Consider the following 21,595-nt stretch of genomic DNA (forward strand, 5'->3'; position numbering starts at 1 on the left):
TCCCATGAGGTGGGAGCGTCCTGCATCCAGGGCAAGGGGATGGCTTTAGGCAGATGCTGTCAGGTGCCCGTGGGTTGGGGAGGGAGCATCCTGCAGCCGGGGGGGAACGCTGCCCTGGCCTACCACTGCTGTGACCTACCGCTGCCATTGCCCACCGCTGCCATGGCCCACCGCTGCCGATGCTGTCGTGGCCTACCACTGCTGCTGCTCCCCACCGGCTTCAGGGAGTGGGGGGTGGGGGTGGGGGGCAGCATTCTGCATTGAGGGAGGGGGGGGACGGCTTCAGGAGGGGGTTGTCAGGGGGCGGGGTGGAAGTGTCCTACAGCCGGGTAAGGGGGGGCGGCTTCAGGCAGGGGCTGTCGGGGGCCAGTGGGGGGGGCGGAGCGTTCTGCAGCGGGGAAATGGGAAGGGACTGTTTTCCAGACGGCTAGTATGGAAATTATGGGCCGCAGGGCCTGATCTTGGGCAAGTACAGCTGTTGTGGGCCGGAGGGACTGGTTTCCGGAGGGCTAGTAGGACAATAGACAATAGGTGCAGTAGTAGGCCATTCAGCCCTTCGAGCCAGCACCGTAATTGTGGGCCGAACGGACTTTTTCTTGGCCTAGTCCTGTAGCTGGGGTCGGAGAGGGGGGACGGCTTCAGGTGGGGGGCGGCGGGAACGTTCTGTAGCCGGGGGAAGGGGGACGGCTTCAGACAAGGACTGGTGGGGTGGGGGGGGGGGACTGGTGGGGGGGGGGGGGGGGGGGGGGGGGGGGGGGATAGCCTGGGGGGGGGGGGGTGTGCAAGGGGACAGCGGCCGGTGGGGGGGGTGCGCTGCCGTGGCCTGCCGCTGGGGTGGGTGGGTGTGGCAAGGGGGATGTGTGGGGGGGAGGGCAGTGGTGTTCCCTGCAGCGCACGGCCCCGCCAGCTCCCGGCTCCCTCTATCCCCCTACACTCACTCCTCAGTTCCCAGGATCTCGAGTTTGCAGCAGTCGGCCGCTCTGCACTCCAGAGCTCCCCAACTCCACACGGCTTCCGGGCTCCCTGACTCCGCGCGGGTTCCGGGCTACTAGACTCTGCGCGGCTTTCGGCCTTACGGCTTTGGGGGGGGTTTCTGGACAGCTTCTGGAATCAGCCCCGCCTCCGGGGCTTTATTCTCCTCACCCCTGTGATTGACAGCGGGTGCCGGAAGGGGCTTTGCCATCCTGGCGACCGACAGGAGAGAAGACCAATCTGCTGATTTAAACCTTCATAACTTTTGTAATATTCCACTGATCAGAACAAAATTTGATGTGCTTGGGGCACAGGAGAAAGGTGAGGAAGGTGGCGAAAAATTGTAGCGCTATCTGGTACCGTTTTGGCGCAAATGTAAAAACAACGCATACCGGAAGAGGACAAGATGAGAGTTTTAGTTAAGTACTAGACTAAGTGGGACCCGTTGGGTCCCATTCTCACACAGGAGGCTGGTCCCCCAATGCAATATTCCACCTCTCCATCAATTCCAATATTCCACTACTCACGCATAGCCCCCAACTGCGCAAGCGCAGCTGCCGGATCCCGTTGTGAGTCCCTGTTTCACCCTGATCACCCCTCCTCCCCCTCACCCCCCTACTCTGCCCCTTGCCCTTCACCACTTCCATACTCACTCCATCCCCCCTTAAATGCCCCCCTCCACTCTTAACAGCTCTCCGGCGGCGTAGCCATTCCCTCCCATTGGGTTTCCATTGTGACATAAAACTTGCAGGTATTACTGCGCAGGTACAGCTGACGAACACGGCAAGTGGAAATGGGATTTATTAAAGCTTAAAATGTGAATAACTCTTAAAATATAACAACAATTTAAACGTTACAGAGGAGGTTTATTCAGTCCATTCTTTCTTGTTGCGTCTCTTGTTGCGTTCTGCAGCCTGGGGAGGGGCGCAGCTTCAGGCGGAGCTGACGGGGGCCGGTGGGTGGAAGGGGGAGCATCCTGCAACCAGGGGAGGGGGACGACTTTAGGGGGTGGCCAGTGGGGGGGGGCTTTCTGGAGGGCTAGTATGGGTGTTGTGAGCCGAAGGGACTGGTTTCCAGATGGCTAGTACGGACATTGTGGGTCGAATGCATTCTTGGGCTAGTTATGCAGCTGGGGACGGGGAGGTATCAGGCGGGGGCTGGCGGGAGCGTTCTGTAGCTGGGGGAAGGGGGACGGCTTCAGGAAGGGGCCGGTGGGAGGGGAGTGCTGCCGTGGCCTACCGCTGCCGTGGCCTGCCGTTGAGGGGGGGAGGGGTGCGAGGAGTGAGGGATGGGGTTGTTTGGGCGGGGATGGTGAGCCTTCTGGGACTCACAGTTCACTCACTCACAGCTTGTGATCTCACAGTTCACTCAGCCACGGCTTGTGGACTCACAGTTCACTCAGCCACAACTTGTGGACTCATAGTTCACTGCCATGGCTTGTGGACTCACAGTTCACTCAGCCACGGCTTGTGGACACAGTTCAGTCACTCACGGCTTGTGGACTCACAGTTCAGTCACTCACGGCTTGTGGACTCACAGTTCAGACACTCACGGCTTGTGGACCTCTGGACTCAGGCTCGACTCCCGCACACAGGCTCGACTCCCGCACACGACTCGACTTCATTACTGGGAGCGACTTCCGGACTCGGCGCGACTTCCGGACTCACAGTTCAGTCACTCACGGCTTGTGGACTCACAGTTCACTTACTCACGACTTGTGGATTCGCAGTTCACTTACTCACGTTTGTGGACTCACAGTTCTGGACTCAACTCTCACTCACAACTTCTGGGCTGACTCACTCACACGCGGCCTCTGGGGCTTTATTCTCCTCACCCCGGAAGGAGCGTTACCTTCATGGTGATTTGACAGGCGAGAAGACCAATCTGCTGATCTCACGATCTGTCAAACCTTCATAGCTTTTCTAATATTCCACCGATTGGAACAAAACTTGGTGCGCTTGGAGCAGAGGATAACAGTGCGTAAGGTGGTGAAAAATCCTAGCAATGTAGGGTACCATTTTTGCGCAAATTTAAAAACAAAGCAGACCGGTAGTGGTCAAGATGACAGTTTTAGTAATAGTATAGATATAGAATCGAATATAGATTGAAGAAGATAGCTAGAAGATAGGTAGAAGATAGAAGATATATAGATAGTATATAGAATAGATATAGATAGATATATAGATAGGAAATAGATGGATAGATGGGCCAAGCGTAGGCAGGTGGGACTAGCATAAAAGTCTGCATTGCCAAGGTGGGACCTGGTTCTTTGTTGTATGACTCTATGACATGAGACCACCTGGGTTACCGCCAGGGGAGCTGAGGTACAGTTCAGTGACCTCTGTAACTTGCCACAATTATCCCAACAACACCCGTGTGTGTGTGTGGGGGGGGGGGCGGGGGGTGGGGGGGGGGAAACTTTAAAAAATTTTCCCCTGCACGGAGAACCCGACCTTTCGGGTCTCCGTTGTCGTTGGGGCTGCACCGTGGAGCGGCCTCCAGCAGGAACGTCCTGGAGCTCCAGTCACGGAGCTGCGGACCTACTCACCATCACGGAGCTGGCCGAGTCCGGAGCGGGAGGAGCAGTGGTGGCGCGCTGCTGTGACCCGACCCTCGGAGATTCGGAGGCTTACCGCAGGTCTGGTGGACAGTGACACCGGGAGCCCGCGGGTCCCTGCTGGGAGACCGCTTTTCGGGGCTTCCGCAACGGCGACTTCTCACGCCCGAGTAGCGGGGTCGAGGATGACCTGGAGCGGGGCCTTACATCATCGCCCGGCGTGGCTTCAACGGCTGCGGGACTTTGCCAGCGCCCGCCCGGGGCTCCAACAACAAGACCCGGAGCGCGGCCTTGCATCACCCGGCGCGGCGTCAATGGCCGCGGGACAATTGTTATCGCCTGCCGGGGGCTCGGGCTCTGGCTCTGAATTTGACTCTGACATCGGGGGGGAGAGGGAAGTGCAGGGGAGAGATAAGTTTTTTTTGCCTTCCATCACAGCGAGGTGGAGATGCGCTGTGATGGATGTCTGTGTAAATTGTGTTGTGTCTTGGGTCTTTTTTTTCTTGTATGTATGACTGCAGAAACAACATTTCACGTGAGCCTCTATGAGGTTCAAGTGACAAATAAATTGTATTGTGTATTGTGTACCTCCCTTCTGCAACGGTCAACTTCCCTGCTTCTCTTTCCAAACTTTCGCATTCATCTGCTCTTTCTGTCTCTGAGGATCAGCTGTCCTTACATGCCCTTCCCCAGGGCCGCCAACTCTCACGCTTTGAGCGTGAGACTCACGCCCTCAAGCAAACTCTCACGCCCTCACGCTGATCAGAAATTTCTCACGCTCTGTGGTGAGAAATTCTGTGATCAACAAAAATTTCAAAACTCGGATAAACTGCATGGTCCGCGGGTGTTGGAGAGCCGGGGCTGAGGAAGGGATGGAAGCAGTGGGCGGATACAGATGCGGGGAGCCGGGACTATTGAGTTTGTGGGGCTGACGAGTATTTGCATGGCTAGCGAGTCGCTCGCTGCAGCTTCGGCCATGGAGCACTCTGGACACTGCGAGTGTCCCGGGCCGTCGGAGGCATCGGAAACGCCGCTGCCGCGAGAGTCTCTGTGCCGAAGGGACAGACTCTCAAAGGGAGGTGGAGAGAGAGAGAGAGGGGAAGGAGACAGGGAGACAGTGGGGAGAGAGAGAGGGGGGTGAGAGGAGAGAGAGGGGAGAGACAGAGGGGGGGTAGGGTGAATGTAGAGAGAGAAGAGGGATAGCGGAAAGAGGTAGGGGAGAGAGGGGGAGAGTGAGGTGGGAGAGGGGGGGGGAGAAAGAGAGGGGTGAGAGGGAAGAAAGAGGGAAGAGAGAGAGAGGGTGGAGAGGGTAGGAGAGAATGGGGAGAGAGAGGGGGGGAGAGAGAGGGGTGGTAAAAGAGAGAGAGGGTGAAGATGGGAGGGGGGGGGGAAAGAGAGAAACTGGGGAAAGAGAGAGAGAGGGGGACAAAGAGAAAGAGGAGATACAGACAGGAGAAAAAGAGAGGGGAGAGAGAGCAAGGGGGAGTGAGGTGGGAGGGAGATATGGGGGAGAGAGAGAGGGAGAGAGAGAGGGCGAGAGGGAGAGAGAGGGAAGGGAGGGAGAGAGGGAGGGAGAGAGAGAGAGAGAGAGAGAGAGAGAGAGGGGAGAGAGAGAGGGGGGGAGAGAGAGAGAGAGAGAGAGAGAGACAGAGAGAGAGGGAGAGGGAGGGAGAAAGAGAGAGAGAGGCAGAGAGAGAGGGGCAGAGAGAGGGGAGGGCAAGAAGGAGTGGGGAAGGGGGGGAGAGAGATTTTGAGTGTTGGGGTCCGAGAGGGGCAGGAATAAGAGGGAGAGGTTCAGAGAGAGAGGGAGAGAGAGAGAGAGGGGGGGAGACTGAGGGAGAGAGAGAGGGAGAGAGGGAGGGGGGAGAGAGAGGGGACAAGAGAGAGGGGAGAAGTGAGGTGGGACGGAGAGAGGGGAAGAGAGAGAGAGAGAGAGGAGGGAGAGAGAGGGGAGAGAGAGAGGAAGAGAGGAGAGGGAGAGGGGGGGGGAGAGGGAGGGAGAGAGAGGAGGGAGGGAAGAGAGAGAGGGGTGAGGGGGGGAGACAGGGGAGAGAGAGGGGTGAGAGGAAAAACAGAGAGGGATAGAGGAGAGAGAGAGAGAGGGGAAAGAGAGATGGAGGGGAGAGATAGAGGGGGAGAGCGAGAGGGGGTTGAGAGGAGAGAGAGTGCATCCTGAAGGACAACCAGTGGCTGCTAGAAGTACCACGCACTGGGTAGAAATGGTGGAAGATTGTAGACTTCAAATGGGGGTTGGAGAAAGCATCCTGCTTGCCTGCTAGATTTTCACTTCCTGTAACTGCAGGGAAAATGTTCCCGATGTTGGGGGCGTTCAGAACCATAGGTCACAGTTTAAGAATAAAGGGGGGGGGGGGGCAGTTAGGACTGAGATGGAGGACAAACTTTCTTCACGCAGGGAGTTGTGAATCTGTGGAATTTGCTGCCACAGAAGGCAGTGCAGGCCAATTCACTGGATGTTTTCAAGAGAGAGTTAGATTTAGTTCTTGGGGCTAACAACATCAAGGGATATGGGGAAAAAACAGGAAAGAGGTACTGATTTTAGATGAATAGCCATGATCACATTGAATGGCAGTGCTGGCTCGAAGGGCCGATGGCCTATTCCTGCACCTATTTTCTATGTTTCTATGCTTGAGTATATGGCAATAAAACTCGATCACTTGATTTTGAATCATTCATGCATGGTGGAGGTATAATGTAGTCATAGAGTGATACAGTGTGAAAACAGGCCCTTCGGCGCAACTTGCCCACACCCGCCAACATGTCCCACCTACGCTACCTGCTTTTGGTCCATACCTCCAAACCTGTCCTATCCATGTATCAGTCTAACCTTTTCTTAAATGTTGGGATGGTCCCTGCCTCAGCTACCTCCTCTGGCAGCATGTTCCATACACCCATCACCCTTTGTGTGGATAAAGGTACCCCTTAAAAAGTTCTTTCCTAAAAATACTTCATACAAAAAACATTGAAATCATACTTCTACAGTGCACTAAAACCTGATTTTAATACATCAAATTTCAAAAAGTTCCTACCCTTGGAGGGGGACCCCCTTCTTCCACACCCTCCCCACTCGGTTGCTCCACTCCCTCACCGGGTATCCCCAAGGCCAGTGATCAGTGATCGCACAGCCTCCCCCCTTTCAAAAACGCTCCAATCCAATTTAAAGCATATATATTGTATTCAAGTGTAAGTTAAAAGACTCGCTGCAGTATGCAGTATTGCACAATTCCAATGGGAGGGGGACACCCTCCTCCCACCCACCCCCATCAGCAATCTTGAGCAAAATACAAAGTGCTGTATAAACTCAGTGGGTCAGGCAGCATCTGAAGACGGAATGGACAGACAAAGCTTCACTTGGGGGCTTTCTTCAGACTCCCAAATATGTAATAGTGATGTAATTGCACAATTCTTCCCTGGTTGCACAGAGCTTTTGTAGGAATAGAGGAAATTGGAACAGTCGGTTAACCTTATTGCTCCTGTTCTCTGATACCCAAGGCAGTTTTATATGTAAATCATTCAAGCTACTAGATCACATTTTAACCTTTGAGTGACTGGGTCTTATATCATACACCTGCCAAGAGGTGAAATGTTTACACATGACTAATGCATAACTAAACATCCAGGTGCACACATTTGAATGCACATGTGTGAGATTAACCAATGCACAATTTACATTAATAATCTGGAGGCTTGCAAGATTTTGGAAAAATAATTGTTGTAGATCTTTGCAATAAATTTGCTTACACTGCCTTTATATTTAAGCAGAATTCACAGTAAGAATCTGACTTAAAAGAATTGGTAACATTAAAGTTTGCAATATAGAGTGAAAGAGGGAAGTGAGCTCACATATGTTTGTGCAGACGTTGCAAAGCTGAAATTTAAACAAAAATGCCGAAAACGCAGATCTACAGACAGGGAAATGTAGCTAAAGTTTCATAGAACATAGAAAGCTAGAAATATAGGTACAGGAGCAGGCCATTTGCCCCTTTGAGCTAGCACTGCCATTCTATATGATAGAAACATAGAAAATAGGTGCAGGAGTAGGCCATTCGGCCCTTCGAGCCTGCACCGCCATTCAATAGGATCATGGCTGATCATCCAACTCAGTATCCTGCACCCGCCCTCTCTCCATACCCCCTGATACCTTTAGCCGCAAGGGCCACATCTAACCCCCTCTTAAATATAGCCACTGAACTGGCCTCAACTACCTTCTGTGGTAGAGTTCCAGAGACTCACCACTCTCTGTGTGAAAAATGTTTTTCTCATCTCGGTCCTAAAGGATTTCCCCTTTATCCTTAAACTGCGACGCCTTGTCCTGGACTTCCCCAACATCGGGAACAATCTTCCTGCATCTAGCCTGTCCAACACCTTAAGAATTTTGTAAGTTTCTATGAGATCCCCCTCAATCTTCTAAATTCTAGCGAGTACTAGCCGAGTTTATCCAGTCTTTCGTCATATGAAAGTCCTGACATCCCAGGAATCAGTCTGGTGAACCTTCTCTGTACTCCCTCTATGGCAAGAATGTATTTCCTCAGATTTGGAGACCAAAGCTGTACGCAATACTCCAGGTGTGGTCTCACCAAGACCCTGTACAACTGCAGTAGAACCTCCCTGCTCCTATACTCAAATCCTTTTGCCATGAATGCCAACATACCATTCGCTTTCTTCACAGCCTGCTGCGCCTTTCAATGAGTGGTGTACCATGACACCCAGGTCTCGTTGCATCTCCCCTTTTCCTAATCGGCCACCATTTAGGTAATAGTCTACTTTCCTGGTTTTGCCACCAAAGTGGATAACCTCACATTTATTCACATTATACTGCATCTGCCAAGCATTTGCCCACTCACCCAGCCTATCCAAGTCACCTTGCAGCCTCCGAGCATCCTCCTCACAGCTAACACTGCCCCCCAGCTTTGTGTCATCCGCAAACTTGGAGATGTTGCAATCAATTCCCTTGTCCAAATCATTAATATACATTGTGAATAGCTGGGGTCCCAGCACTGAACCTTGCGGGTGCCCCACTAGTCACTGCCTGCCAATCTGAAAAGGACCCGTTTACTTGTCGAAAGCCTTCTGAAAGTCCAGATATAACACATCCACTGGTTCTCCCTTATCCACTCTACTAGTTACATCCTCGAAAAAGTCTATAAGATTCGTCTGACATGATTTACCTTTCGTAAATCCATGCTGACTTTGTCCAATGATTTCACCACTTTCCAAATGTGCTGCTATCCCATCTTTAATAACTGACTCTAGCAGTTTCCCCACTACCGATGTTAGACTAACTGGTCTGTAATTCCCCATTTTCTCTCTCCCTCCCTTTTTAAAAAGTGGGGTTACATTAGCTACCCTCCAATCCTCAGGAACTACTCCAGAATCTAAAGAGTTTTGAATAATTATCACTAATGCATCCACTATTTCTGGGGCTACTTCCTTAAGTACACTGGGATGCAGCCTATCTGGCCCCGGGGATTTATCGGCCTTTAATCCATTCAATTTACCTAACACCACTTCCCAGCTAACCTGGATTTCACTCAGTTCCTCCATCTCATTTGACCCCCTGCTATTTCCGGCAGATTATTTATGTCTTCCTTAGTGAAGACGGAACCAAAGTAGTTATTCAATTGGTCTGCCATGTCCTTGTTCCCCATGATCAATTCACCTGTTTCTAACTGCAAGGGACCTACATTTGTTTTAACTAATCTCTTTCTCTTCACATATCTATAAAAACCTTTGCAGTCAGTTTTTATGTTCCCTGACAGTTTTCTTTCATAATCTATTTTCCCTTCCTAATTTAGCCCTTTGTCCTCCACTGCTGGAATCTGAATTTCTCCCAGTCCTCTGGTAGGCTGTTTTTTCTTGCTAATTTGTACGCTTCATCTTTTGTTTTGATACTATCCCTGATTTCCCTTGTTATCCATGGATGCACTACCTTCCCCGATTTATTATTTTGCCAAACTGGGATGAACAATTGTTGTAGTTCATCCACGTAGTCTTTAAATGCCTTCCATTGCATATCCACCGTCAACCCTTATCATGGCTGATCATCCAAAATCAGTACCCCGTTCTTATTTTTCCTCCCATATCCCTTGATTCCTTTAGCCCTAAGAGCCAAATCTAACTCTCTCTTGAAAATATCCAGTGAATTGGCCACTCCCTTCTGTGGCAGAGAATTCCACAGATTCATAACTGTCTGAGTAAAAAGGTTTTTTCTCATCTCAGTCCTAAATGGCCTACCCCGTATTCCTAAACTGTGACCCTTACATTTTTCCTGCATCTAGCCTGTCCAATCCTTTAAGAATTTTATGAGAATCCTTTAAGAAATTTCCGGTTGACATCTCCAGTTTCCACAGTTGCTACCTGACTGGCTGAAGATCCTGGTGAACTTCTACCACTGCACCATCGAGAGCATCCTTACCAACTGCATCACAGTATGGTATGGCAACTGCTCTGTCTCCGACCGGAAGGCATTGCAGAGGGTGGTGAAAATTGCCCAACGCATCACCGGTTCCTCGCTCCCCTCCATTGAGTCTGTCCAAAGCAAGCGTTGTCTGCGGAGGGCGCTCAGCATCACCAATGACTGCTCTCACCCCAACCATGGACTGTTTACCATCCTACCATCCGGGAGGCGCTACAGGTCTCTCCGTTGCCGAACCATCAGGTCGAGGAACAGCTTCTTCCCAGCGGCTGTCACTCTACTCAACAACGTACCTCGGTGACTGCCAATCACCACCCCACCCTTATTATTATTTATTCAAATCATTTGCTATGTCGCTCTTCCAGGGAGATGCTAAATGCATTTCGTTGTCTCTGTACTGTGCACTGACAATGACAATTAAAATTAAAATTGAATCTGAATGCTGAATGCTTCCCACACTTACTGCTTATATTTTCAAGCTAATTATTTCATCCTACCTTGGCTTTCTTCATAATCTTCAGACCCGCCATTTCAAAAGCAGTGGCCCTCTCTGGATCAGAAGCAGTAAATGCCCACGCTCCATCTTGCAAATGCTCCCTTCTTTCACTTGGTAACATACCTGCAACATTAAAAACTCTGGGTTAACACAAAACACTGGGTACACATTACATTTATAATTCAGTACAAAGCTTTGATGAAAAGTCACTGTCTTGAATCAGCATCAATGGTGTGGATGTGGAAATGATTGCGAGCTTCAAGTTCCCTGGCTTTAATATTGCCAATGATCTGTAGTGGACTAATCACATTGATGAGAAGCCAAGAAGGCACACCAACCCCACCTAGTTCCTGAGGAAATTTGGCAAATCTCCAGTGACTCTTGCAAACGTACACAGATGTGCCAAAAAAAAGCATGCTGTTGGGTTGCATCACCCTTGGTTGCAAGACCACAAGAAATTACAGACAGATGTAGATGTAATCAAATCCATCACACAGACTAGCCTATGAAAAGCAGCCAGCATAAGCAAAGACTCGTCCCAACCTGGATATTCCTTCTTCTCCCTGCTCTCGAATGACAGAAGGTACAGAAACTTGAAAGCGCACACCACCAGAATCAGCAACAGTTTCTTCCCATCCATTATCAGGCATCTGAATACTCTAGGGTACTGTTTGATACAGCTCTAATGGATTTCAGACATTGGTCTTTGTCTAAGGAACTGATTTGCTGCAATGCTGAGAACCAAAGATACTAGAGCTCTCTGATCTTTGCTGAGAACTATGTTCTGCAGTTTGTATCTTCCCCTTTGCTCTATCTGTGTACAGGTACTTGAGTTTGAACTGAATGTATCTATGTACGGTAGATCTGATCTGTTTGTATAACATGCAAAACAAACCTTATCACTCGGTAAATGTGCCAATACTAAAGCTAAAAGCTAAACTTAAAGCATTGGCTCTGACTCATTCTCCAAATGTGTTGGTTGACCAGCTGAATGTTTCCAGTAATTTTATTATAAGTTTTCTTATAATAGATCTAACTTTATGACATGACTAGTATTGTCAGTGGGGTGATGGAGAAAGTAGCAGCTATTAAAACAAGTAGTCATGAGTAATGATGATCACCAAACTATTGGATTGTTATGAAAACCCACTGGCTCACTATCGAACTTCAAAGAAAGAACTTGTCATCTGTCAGTCTGATGAAGGGTCCCAAACCTGAAATGTCCTCAGTCCATTTCCCTCCACAGATGCTGCCTGACACACTGAGTTTGCCTTTTGCTCAAGATTCCAACATCTGTAGGCTTTTTGTGTACCCATACCTTGTGTGGCCTTGATGTGACTAGCTTCACCAAACTATGAAATGCTGGTCAGTAGAATACAAGCGTTAAAAGCAGGAGCTGGCCATTCAGTCTCTAATTTCTGTACTGTAACTCAGTAAAATTATATCTGATTCTCTACTCCAAACACTGTTTTCCCACCATATGCACCACAATTCGAACATTGAAACACCATCCACCTCAGTTTTGAACGTACTGAATTACCGGGTCTCCACCAACCTCTGGGTAAGAGAATCACAAATATTCACTATGCTTTAAATTAAGAAATGGCTCTTCACTTCTGGTTTTGATACTGTATCTCCCTACCTCTGGAATCCTTTGCCTGTGAAAACATCCCTCCTGTACAGGCTCAAGTCCATGATTCACAGTGCTTTGTTTCACCTTTTGGAAAAAGTTGGCATTACTTGCCCCTGCCGACGCTCCCAGTGTTTTGTGTATTTCCACCCCAGATCCCTCTGCTCATCTTCTCTATTTAGACACATTTATCAAGAATTGTGTAGTCCTTACTCTTTTAACCAAAACAAACCATCTCACCGTTTTCACCGTTTATGCTCTTTACCTGCTCATTCTACATTTTTTTTAGTTTTTAGGGATACAGCGTGAAACAGGCCCTTCAGCCCACCGAGTCTGCGCTGACCAGTGATCCCCGCACATTAACACTATCCTGCACACACAAGGAACAATTTACACATACATTAAGCCAATTAACCTACTTACCTGTACGTCTTTTAGTGTGAAAGGAAACCGAAGGTCTCAGAGAAAACCCACGCGGTCATTGGGTGAACATACAACCTCCGTACATAGTCGGAATCAAACCCGGGTCTCCGGCGCTATAAGGCAGCAACTCTACTGCTGCGCCACCATGCCGCTCACTATCTATCTATTTGCTCCTATGGCACAACTCTGAATTTTGCGTCACTAGCAAATTTTTAAATTTTACTTCCAAATCCAGAGTTCAAAGCATTTGCATAGAACAGAATTTCTCATCTTTTTGCCGAACTTTGTATTTCCTATTTGTTCCTGTATTCCGTATCATTCTGGCCCCGATTAGAGGTATGCTCCAAATGTTTTTCAGAAACCTAAATAGATTTAGATCTAAATCTACAGCATGATTCTAATCTATCCTAGCAATTACTTCTACAAAGAATTATGTACTTTTCAATGAGATCATCTAGTAAATCAGACAAAAGACCTAGTCTACTCAATCCCTTCTCACATAATGGACCCACTATTCTACGAACAAGACTGATTAATCTTCACAGCACTCCATTTAATGCCAATATATGTGTTTTTGGATGGAGAGACTGAAGTGCATAATTCTCTAGATATAGTGTTACAAAGGCCCTATATTATTTTACATCACCCCTGTGGCTGTGTTTTGTTACAATCATTATGTTACAATCATTTATGACGTGCAATTAATTGTTCCACATTGTCATGGATGCAGTGAATATTTAGACATACTGTGAGTGACTTTTGATCTTGTTGCTGCTTGCCTTTCATTGAGCTGCCTTGTCATCTTGCTTTGTGCATTTGAAAAACTTCTACTTCCAGATTTGTTTCTCTTCGCCCCATTCAGATTCCCAAAAACCATTAGCAAATGCCCCATCTAGGTCCCAGTTCTGTTAAGAGTAACCTATTTGACTTGTCCCAAGTTGCCCCAAAACGATGCCTACATCTCACAAATCTAAAGCCCTCCTTCCTGTGCCATCCCCTCAGCTACCCATTCATTCGCTTTATCCCCCCACAGCACTTGGCACTGGGGCTCATCTTGAGATTACTATCTTTATGAGGTTCTGCTTTCTGAACTGCCTCAATTCTGTTTCTGGGATCGCATCCTTCCTTCCATCTATTATGTTGGTTCCAATGTGAACAACCTTTGTTTCCTCTCAACTGTACCACCAGCACTTCATTGAACCAGAAAATTAGTTCAATTGTGTGATCAAGCTAAGTACCAAACTCCCAGACAGCGAAGGTGCCCGTATTCCAATCAAACTTGCAAAGTCTTCCTCACAAACTTCCGTGGAATGGTGTATTGACACTAGTCAAGCTCCAGCCTGACAGAGTCATATTGACAGAATCACAATTTAGATTCCAGATTGTGTCAAGATGTCAGACGGCTCCATCACAATCCGGAATGTGTTCTACTCGGGATGGCTGCAGAGTGGTAAACAAGTGTGGGTTGGGCAGTGAAAAGCCTTTGAAGTCTTAACACTGACTTTTGACTCAATGATGTCTTGTGGCATCAGGACAGACATGGACGATGTAACCTTTTTCAGATGATCAGATCCTCAGCTGATGATGTCCATGTAGAGCAATATCTGAAAGTAACATTGAAAGCAGCGATGCCACAGGTGCACTCTTGAGTGGAAGAGTGCAATGTCTATCATCAAGAGTAGCCACCACTGACCAAATGTGTTATCTTTTGAACAACATACCAGCTAAGCTGATCGTTCCATCAAGTCAGGAGTGTGAATCAACACTCTCTAATTGATAAGGTCTGGCCCCGTTTACTTGGTTTTCCCTCAATACCCCTATAAATGGTTTCACCACCTGCGCACCATCATTGAAGTTTAATTTAGTTTAGTTTAGAGATACAGCAGAGAAACAGGCCCTTCGGCCCACCAAGTCCCTGCCGACCTGTGATCCACACACATTAACACTACCCAACACTCACTGGGGACAATTTACAATTTTACGAAGCTAATTAACCGACAAATTTGTATATTATTTGGAGTATGGGAGGAAACCGGAGCACCTGGAGGAAACACACGCAAGTGACGGGGAGAACATCCAAACTTGGTACTGACAACACCCGTAGTCAGGGTCAAATCTGGGTCGCTGGCACTGTAAGGCAATAACTCTACCATCTGCAGTGTGGGTCATCTACAAAATGCAATAGAATAGCTAGCCTTAGGGGGTTGGACAAGCCAGATGCAGGAAGATTGTTCCTGATGTTGGGGAAGTCCAGGACAAGGGGTCACAGTTTAAGGATAAGGGGGAAATCCTTTAGGACTGAGATGAGAAAAACATTTTTCACACAGAGAGTGGTGAGTCTCTGGAACTCTCTGCCACAGAAGGTAGTTGAGGCCAGTTCATTGGCTATATTTAAGAGGGAGTTAGATGTGGCCCTTGTGGCGAAAGGGATCAGGGGGTATGGAGAGAAGGCAGGTACAGGATACTGAGTTGGATGATCAGCCATGATCATATTGAATGGCGGTGCAGGCTCGAAGGTCCAAATGGCCTACTCCTGCACCTATTTTCTATGTTTCTATGTTTCTATGCGACCCAAACATCTCTCAAACCTAAAACAAATCTACCACCAAGAAGGATGAGTTCATGGGCACATCACCACCTGTAGGTTCCCATCAATGACTAGTTAATAAATCAGCATATATTTATGGCCACTGGATCTAAATCCCGGAGCTCCCTTCCCAACAGCATTGTTGAAGTCCTTCGCCGAACAGACTCCAACTACGTAAGGACAATAAATGAGTCCGAAAAATAATTTAAAAAAATATATATATATATATATACAGGTATATATATATATTTTAATTTCAGCGTAAAACTCAATGTTCTAGTAAATGTTCTCGAAATCTGATAATTCAGCATCACATATGTGAAATCAATATCATTTCCAAACACTCACCCCTTCCAGTTTTAGCGTTCTTTAGCGTCATCATTTACCAGCAAAAATATACTGCGGCACCTCCCAAACTTGTGATCATTATCACCATAAAGGACAAGGACAGCAAGTGTATAAATCACCATTTCCTGAAGTCCTGTTCCAACACACCTATAATTCTGACGGAAATAATTCAACACACCTTCATCATGACTGGATCTAAATTCTTAACACACTCCTCATTGCAGGGGACACCTCAGATGAAAGCCCACAGCTGTTCAAGCCAGCAGCTATTCTCAAAAGCCATTTCCTAAAGCCAATTAGGGATGGGCATGAAACGTTGTTAGAGATAAGACAATCTGTAGAAGCAGTCACAACACTCACATCACATGAACGCTAAGGTCAGAACTGTGTCCATTACTTGGTGAAAAGCCTCTGCAGAAACTTGGACTTTTGCAGCTCCCCATCTGACTTTCTTCGTTAATTTGATCACAATCTTCTGGTGAATAGGGTCTTGAGGGAGATAGCGGTGGGGATTGTGGATGCATTGGTGATAATTTTCCAAAACTCCCTGGAGGCAGGAACGGTCCCAGTGGATTGGAAAATGGCCAATGTAACACCTATATTTAAAAAAGGAAGTAAACAGAAGGCGGGTAACTATAGACCGGTTAGTCTAACATCGGTGGTGGGTAAAATGTTAGAGACAATTATTAAAGAAACACTAACGGGGCACTTGGATAAACATGACTTCATCGGACAGAACCAGCATGGTTTTGTGAAGGGGAAGTCCTGTTTAACGAATCTGCTCGAATTCTTTGAGGAAGTAACAACCCGGGTGGATAAAGGGGAACCGGTGGATGTGGTATACTTGGACTTCCAAAAGGCTTTTGACAAGGTGCCACATAAGAGACTATTGCTAAAAATAAAAAATTATGGGATTGGGGGTAATATATTAGCATGGGTAGAGGATTGGCTAACACATAGGAAGCAGAGAGTGGGGATAAATGGTTCATTCTCGGGATGGCAACCGGTAACTAGCGGGGTTCCGCAAGGGTCGGTGCTGGGACCCCAGTTGTTCACAATTTATATAAATGATTTGGAGGAGGGAACCAAGTGTAATATATCAAAATTTGCGGACGATACAAAAATGGGAGGAAAAGTAGGGGATGAGGAGGATAGGAAGAGTCTGCAAAAGGATATAGATAAGCTAGGTGAGTGGGCAACAACTTGGCAGATGAAATTTAATACTAATAAATGTGAAGTCATTCACTTTGGGAAAAAAAATGATAGGGCAAGTTATTTTCTAAATGAGGAGGAGCTGCGTTGTAATGCAACGCAAAGGGATCTAGGGGTATTAGTACATGAATCACTGAAAGTTAGTATGCAGGTGCAGCAAGCAATCAGGAAGGCCAATGGAGTTTTGGCCTTTATTGCTAGGGGGATTGAGTATAAAAACACGGAGGTCTTGCTGCAGCTGTACACAGTATTAGTGAGACCACATTTGGAATACTGTGTACAGTTCTGGGGTCCATACTTAAGAAAGGATGTACTAGCCCTGGAGGCAGTGCAGCGAAGGTTTACAAGATTAATTCCTGCAATGAGGGGATTGACATATGAGGAAAGGTTAAGTAGGCTGGAACTCTACTCTTTGGAGTTTAGAAGAATGAGAGGCGATCTCATTGAAACATATAAGATCGTGAGGGGCCTTGATCGGGTGGATGCACCGAAGATGTTCCCAATGATCGGGGAAACTAGAACTAGGGGACATAGTTGCAGAATAAGGGGGGGCTCTTTTAAAACTGACATGAGGTACCAACTCTTCACCCAGAGGGTGGTTAATTTATGGAATTCACTGCCCCAGGGAGCAGTGGAAGCAGAAACTTTAAATATATTTAAGACTAAAATAGATGGTTTTTTAGCTGCCAAGGGGATAAGGGGCTACGGGGAGAGGGCAGGGATATGGACCTAGGTATGGTTAGTATAGTAAGACCTGAGTGATCTCCTGGACAAGTGTCGATCGCCTAGATTGGGGTCGGAGAGGAATTTCCCGGATTTTTTTCCCGAATTGGACCTGGGTTTTTATCCGTTTTTTTGCCTCCCCCAGGAGATCACGAGGTTCTTGGGGTGGAGAGGGGGGATAGCGGTATAAAGGGGAGGGTAGTGTCTTGTGTTCTGTGTCTTGTGTCTACTGTTTGTGGGTAAGTGTGTCTGTTTAGTGTTCAGCCATGAGCGAATGGCGGTGTGGGCTCGATGGACCTGGTGGTCTGCTCTCGCACCTACTTTCTATGTTTCTATGTTTCTAATAGAATAGTGGGTTGGGTGGGCATGTGGGTGCTCAGGCTGTGCAATGCAGCCCAAATATGTTGATTTCAAAGGGGTAAGAGGTCTCTTGGATAATGCCAGACTGAATCCACAGAATGAGAGACTACTTCTGATCCTTTCCTTCTTTCCTCCTGATCCTGAAACGGTGACCTATTTTAGCCTACAATCTGTCAGTCTCACTGTCACAAGCGCTATATACCTGTGCTAGACTCGGGTATTACTGTCGCTAGTACTGTTGCCACACGTAGATCAAAACGCAACGTGATGGAGAACCTCAGCGAGCCAGGCAGCATCTGTGAAGGGAATAAATAGGGGATGTTTTGGATTGATGCCCTAAAGATACCCTAGCAGGGATGATAGTGGAACAACAATAGCAGGTATTTCTGGAAATAATACAGGTTCATTCCAAAGAGGAAGATAGATTCCAATGGGAGTAAGGGGCGACCATGGCTGACAAGGGAAGTCAGGGACAGTATAAAAATAAAAGAGAAGTAGTATAACATTGCAAAGATGAGCGGGAAGCCAGATGATTGGGAAACTTTTAAAGAACTAAAAAGGCAATACGGGGAGAAAAGATGAGGTAGGAAGGTAAGCTAGCCAAGAATATAAAGGAGGATAGTAAAAGCTTCTTTAGGTATGTGAAGAGGAAAAAATTAGTTAAGACCAAAGTTGGACCCTTGAAGACTGTCACAGGTGAATTTATTATGGGGAACAAGGAAATGCCAGACGAGTTGAACAGGTACTTTGGATCCGTCTTCACTGAGGAAGACACAAACAATCTTCCTGATGTACTCGTGGCCAGAGGATCTTGGGTGACGGAGGAACTGAAGGAAATTCACATTCGGCAGGAAATGGTGTTGGATAGACTGATGGGACTGAAGGCTGATAAATCCCCAAGGCCTGATGGTCTGCATCCCAGGGTACTTAACGAAGCGGCTCTAGAAATCGTGGACACATTGGTGATCATATTCCAATATTCTATAGATTCAGGATCAGTTCCTGTGGATTGGAGGGTAGCTAATGTCATCCCACTTTTTAAGAAAGGCGGGAGAGAAAACAGGGAATTATAGACCAGTTAACCTGACATCGGTGGTGGGGAAGCTGCTGGAGTTAATTATAAAAGATGTAAAACTAGTGGACTGGTGCGGCAACAACAATTTAGCATTAAATGTCGACAAAACAAAAGAGATGATTGTTGACTTCAGGAGGGCGCAGCCAAAATACACACCCCTCAACATCAGTGGCACCACGGTGGAGTGGAGAGCATAAGGTTCCTCGGAGTGCAAATTACAGACAGTCTCACCTGGTCCAGGAACAACACTGGGATTGTCAAACAGGCCCATCAGCGATTGCACTTCCTGAGGAAACTCAAACAGGCCTCACTCCCCACCAACATCCTCAGGACTTTTTACAGAGGCACGGTGGAGTCTGTACTCACGTACTGCATAAACACGTGGTACTCCAACTGTAACTGCTCAGACAGGAAGGCTCTGCTGAGGGTAGTGAGGGGAGCAGAGAGGATCATTGGCGTCTCCCTACCCTCGGTACAATCAATCAATCAATCAATCAATCAATCAAGTTTTATTCATCACATTGCACATAAAGTGCAAGTGAAATGAATTTGCCAGCAGCGGTACAATGATAAAGAACACACAAAAACACAATAAAATTTGAACACAAACAACCACCACAGCATTCATCACTGTGGTGGAAGGCACAAAATTTGGCCAGTCCTCCTCCATTTTCCCCCGTGGTCGGGACCTCAACCCTCCGCAGTCGCCGCTGCGGGCGTCCAGATGATAAAAGTCAAGGTAAGTCCTGAATCGGTGCCTCCCCCACCGGAGACCGAGGCTTCAGATTGGTGTAGGCCGCAGGCCTGCGGTCGGTGATTTAGAGTTCGCGCCGCAGCCAGAAGCACCGCAGACTGCAGGGCCGGCAGTCGAAGTCGAAGCTCCCCACCAGGGATCCCCAGCGAGGAACCCCGCTCCCGATGGTAAGTCCATGCCGCGCCCGCGGTAAAAGTAGGCCGCGGGCCGGCAGTCGGAGTGGAGGCTTCTTCCTCTCCTGGGTCCCCAACGTGAGATCCCGGGCTGTCGACGCCGCGCCAGCTGGAGCTGTGCAGACCGCGGCTTCAGGCTGCCCCGGTCCAGCAAAACAGAGCGCTCCCCTCCGGCGAGCCCCAGTGAGGGCTCGCCCGCTCCACGCCGAGAGTCCGCGCTGCGCCCGCCGCTGAAGCCCCGGTGCATCTCCAGGAAAGACCGCACCGATCCTCGTTGTTAGGCCACGGGGGAGGTGACCTGGAAAAAGTCGCCTCTCCGTGGAGGAGGCGACCGAAGCGGTTTCCCCCTCACCGCCTCACACAACCCCCAACACAAAACACACAAAGAAACATTAAGAAACAAGAACTGTTCCAGAGCCACTGTCTGAAAAAAGCTCTGAAAGTAGCTAAGGACAAACTGCACCCCCTCCACACACACCTGGATCTTCTGCCATCAGGCAAGATATACCGTAGCATCAAAGCCCGGACTACCAGACTGCTAAACAGCTTCCTGCCACAGGCTGTGAGGCTGCTAAACAGTCACTCTGTACTCACAGTCACCTGATTCTGTGGCTTTGCACTGACATTTTAATAACTCTGGCACTGGCCACTCAAATCAGCTGCCCTGGACATTTTAATGATTGTTTTTACTGTATTCTAATGTTGCTGTTTTACCTGCTTTTAACTATTTATACTGTTTCATCAGGGACTGGATTGTTTTTACTGTTATTATGTGTGAAATGTTTTAAGTTTCATGTGTGATGCTCCGGTATTACCTGGGAAACGTCTTCTCATTTTGCACTGTACAACTGTTGCTTTGCAAGATGACAATAAAGATTGATTGATTGATTGATTGATTGATTGATAATAGCGGCACATTTGGATAGCAGTAACGGGATCGGTCCGGGTCAGCATGGATTTACGAAGGGGAATTTAAATTGAAAAACAACCAATATTTTAAATATCTTCAGATTTGCGATTTCATGAAAAAATACATACAAGGGTATCAAAAAATAACTCCTGAATTATTGGAAGAAGCAATGAATATTAAAGCTGACTCACAAAAATCAATATCATATTTATATAATAGTATTTAAAATATAAACCTACCATCGACAGAGGTACTTAGAGAAGAGTGGGAACGGGAACGGGAACTAATGATAAAAATTACGAAGGTTACATGGGAAAAATACTTGATATATATTCACAAATGTTCGATTAATGTAAGATAATCTAATTCAATTTAAAATTTTACATAGATTATATTATTCAAAAACAAGATTGAACAAATTTTATCCAAATATATCCCCCATTTGTGATAAATGTTTATCTCAAAATGCAACTATAACACACTGTTTTGTCTCCTGCATTAAACTTTATAGATTTTGGAGTGATATTTTTGAAATATTTACAAAATTATTTAAGATAAGAATGGAACCTAAAACTGAAATGATTATATTTGGAGTAATGAAAGATGGGAATAAATTGAACACATCTCAAAAATTATTTTTAAATTATGGTTTAATAATAGCAAAAAAATTAATACTTAAGTTTTGGAAAAATACATCAATACCAACGCTTAAAATGTGGATTGCAAGTATGTTGGACACCGCACATCTTGAGGAAATGCGATTCCTCCTAATGGATAAATCAGACCAATTAATAACGAGTTGGTCTCCATTTGTCGTCTTTTTGGAATCATATGATGCAACACAATTGTAAAAAATAACTGTTTCAGGACTGGACGAGGGATGGTCAAGATTTTATATCTCACGTCTTTCTATCCTTTACTATCTCATTTCTTTTTCTTAAG

At 47.1% G+C, this 21,595-nt stretch overlaps 1 protein-coding gene across 2 annotated transcripts in view; it reads right to left on the reverse strand.

Moving 5' to 3' along the window:
• Positions 1-21,595, reverse strand: part of LOC129713156 (cytosolic purine 5'-nucleotidase-like) — a 219,023-nt gene that overhangs the window by 162,856 nt on the left and 34,572 nt on the right. For both annotated transcript variants that reach the window (XM_055661990.1, XM_055661991.1), the window contains one exon: positions 10,460-10,581. In XM_055661990.1, the coding sequence (XP_055517965.1) occupies positions 10,460-10,581 (122 nt within the window). Of the gene's footprint in view, positions 1-10,459; positions 10,582-21,595 lie in introns of those variants that run through there.

Source organism: Leucoraja erinacea, chromosome 35 (assembly GCF_028641065.1).
Source record: "Leucoraja erinacea ecotype New England chromosome 35, Leri_hhj_1, whole genome shotgun sequence".
Classification (NCBI taxonomy): domain Eukaryota; kingdom Metazoa; phylum Chordata; class Chondrichthyes; order Rajiformes; family Rajidae; genus Leucoraja; species Leucoraja erinaceus.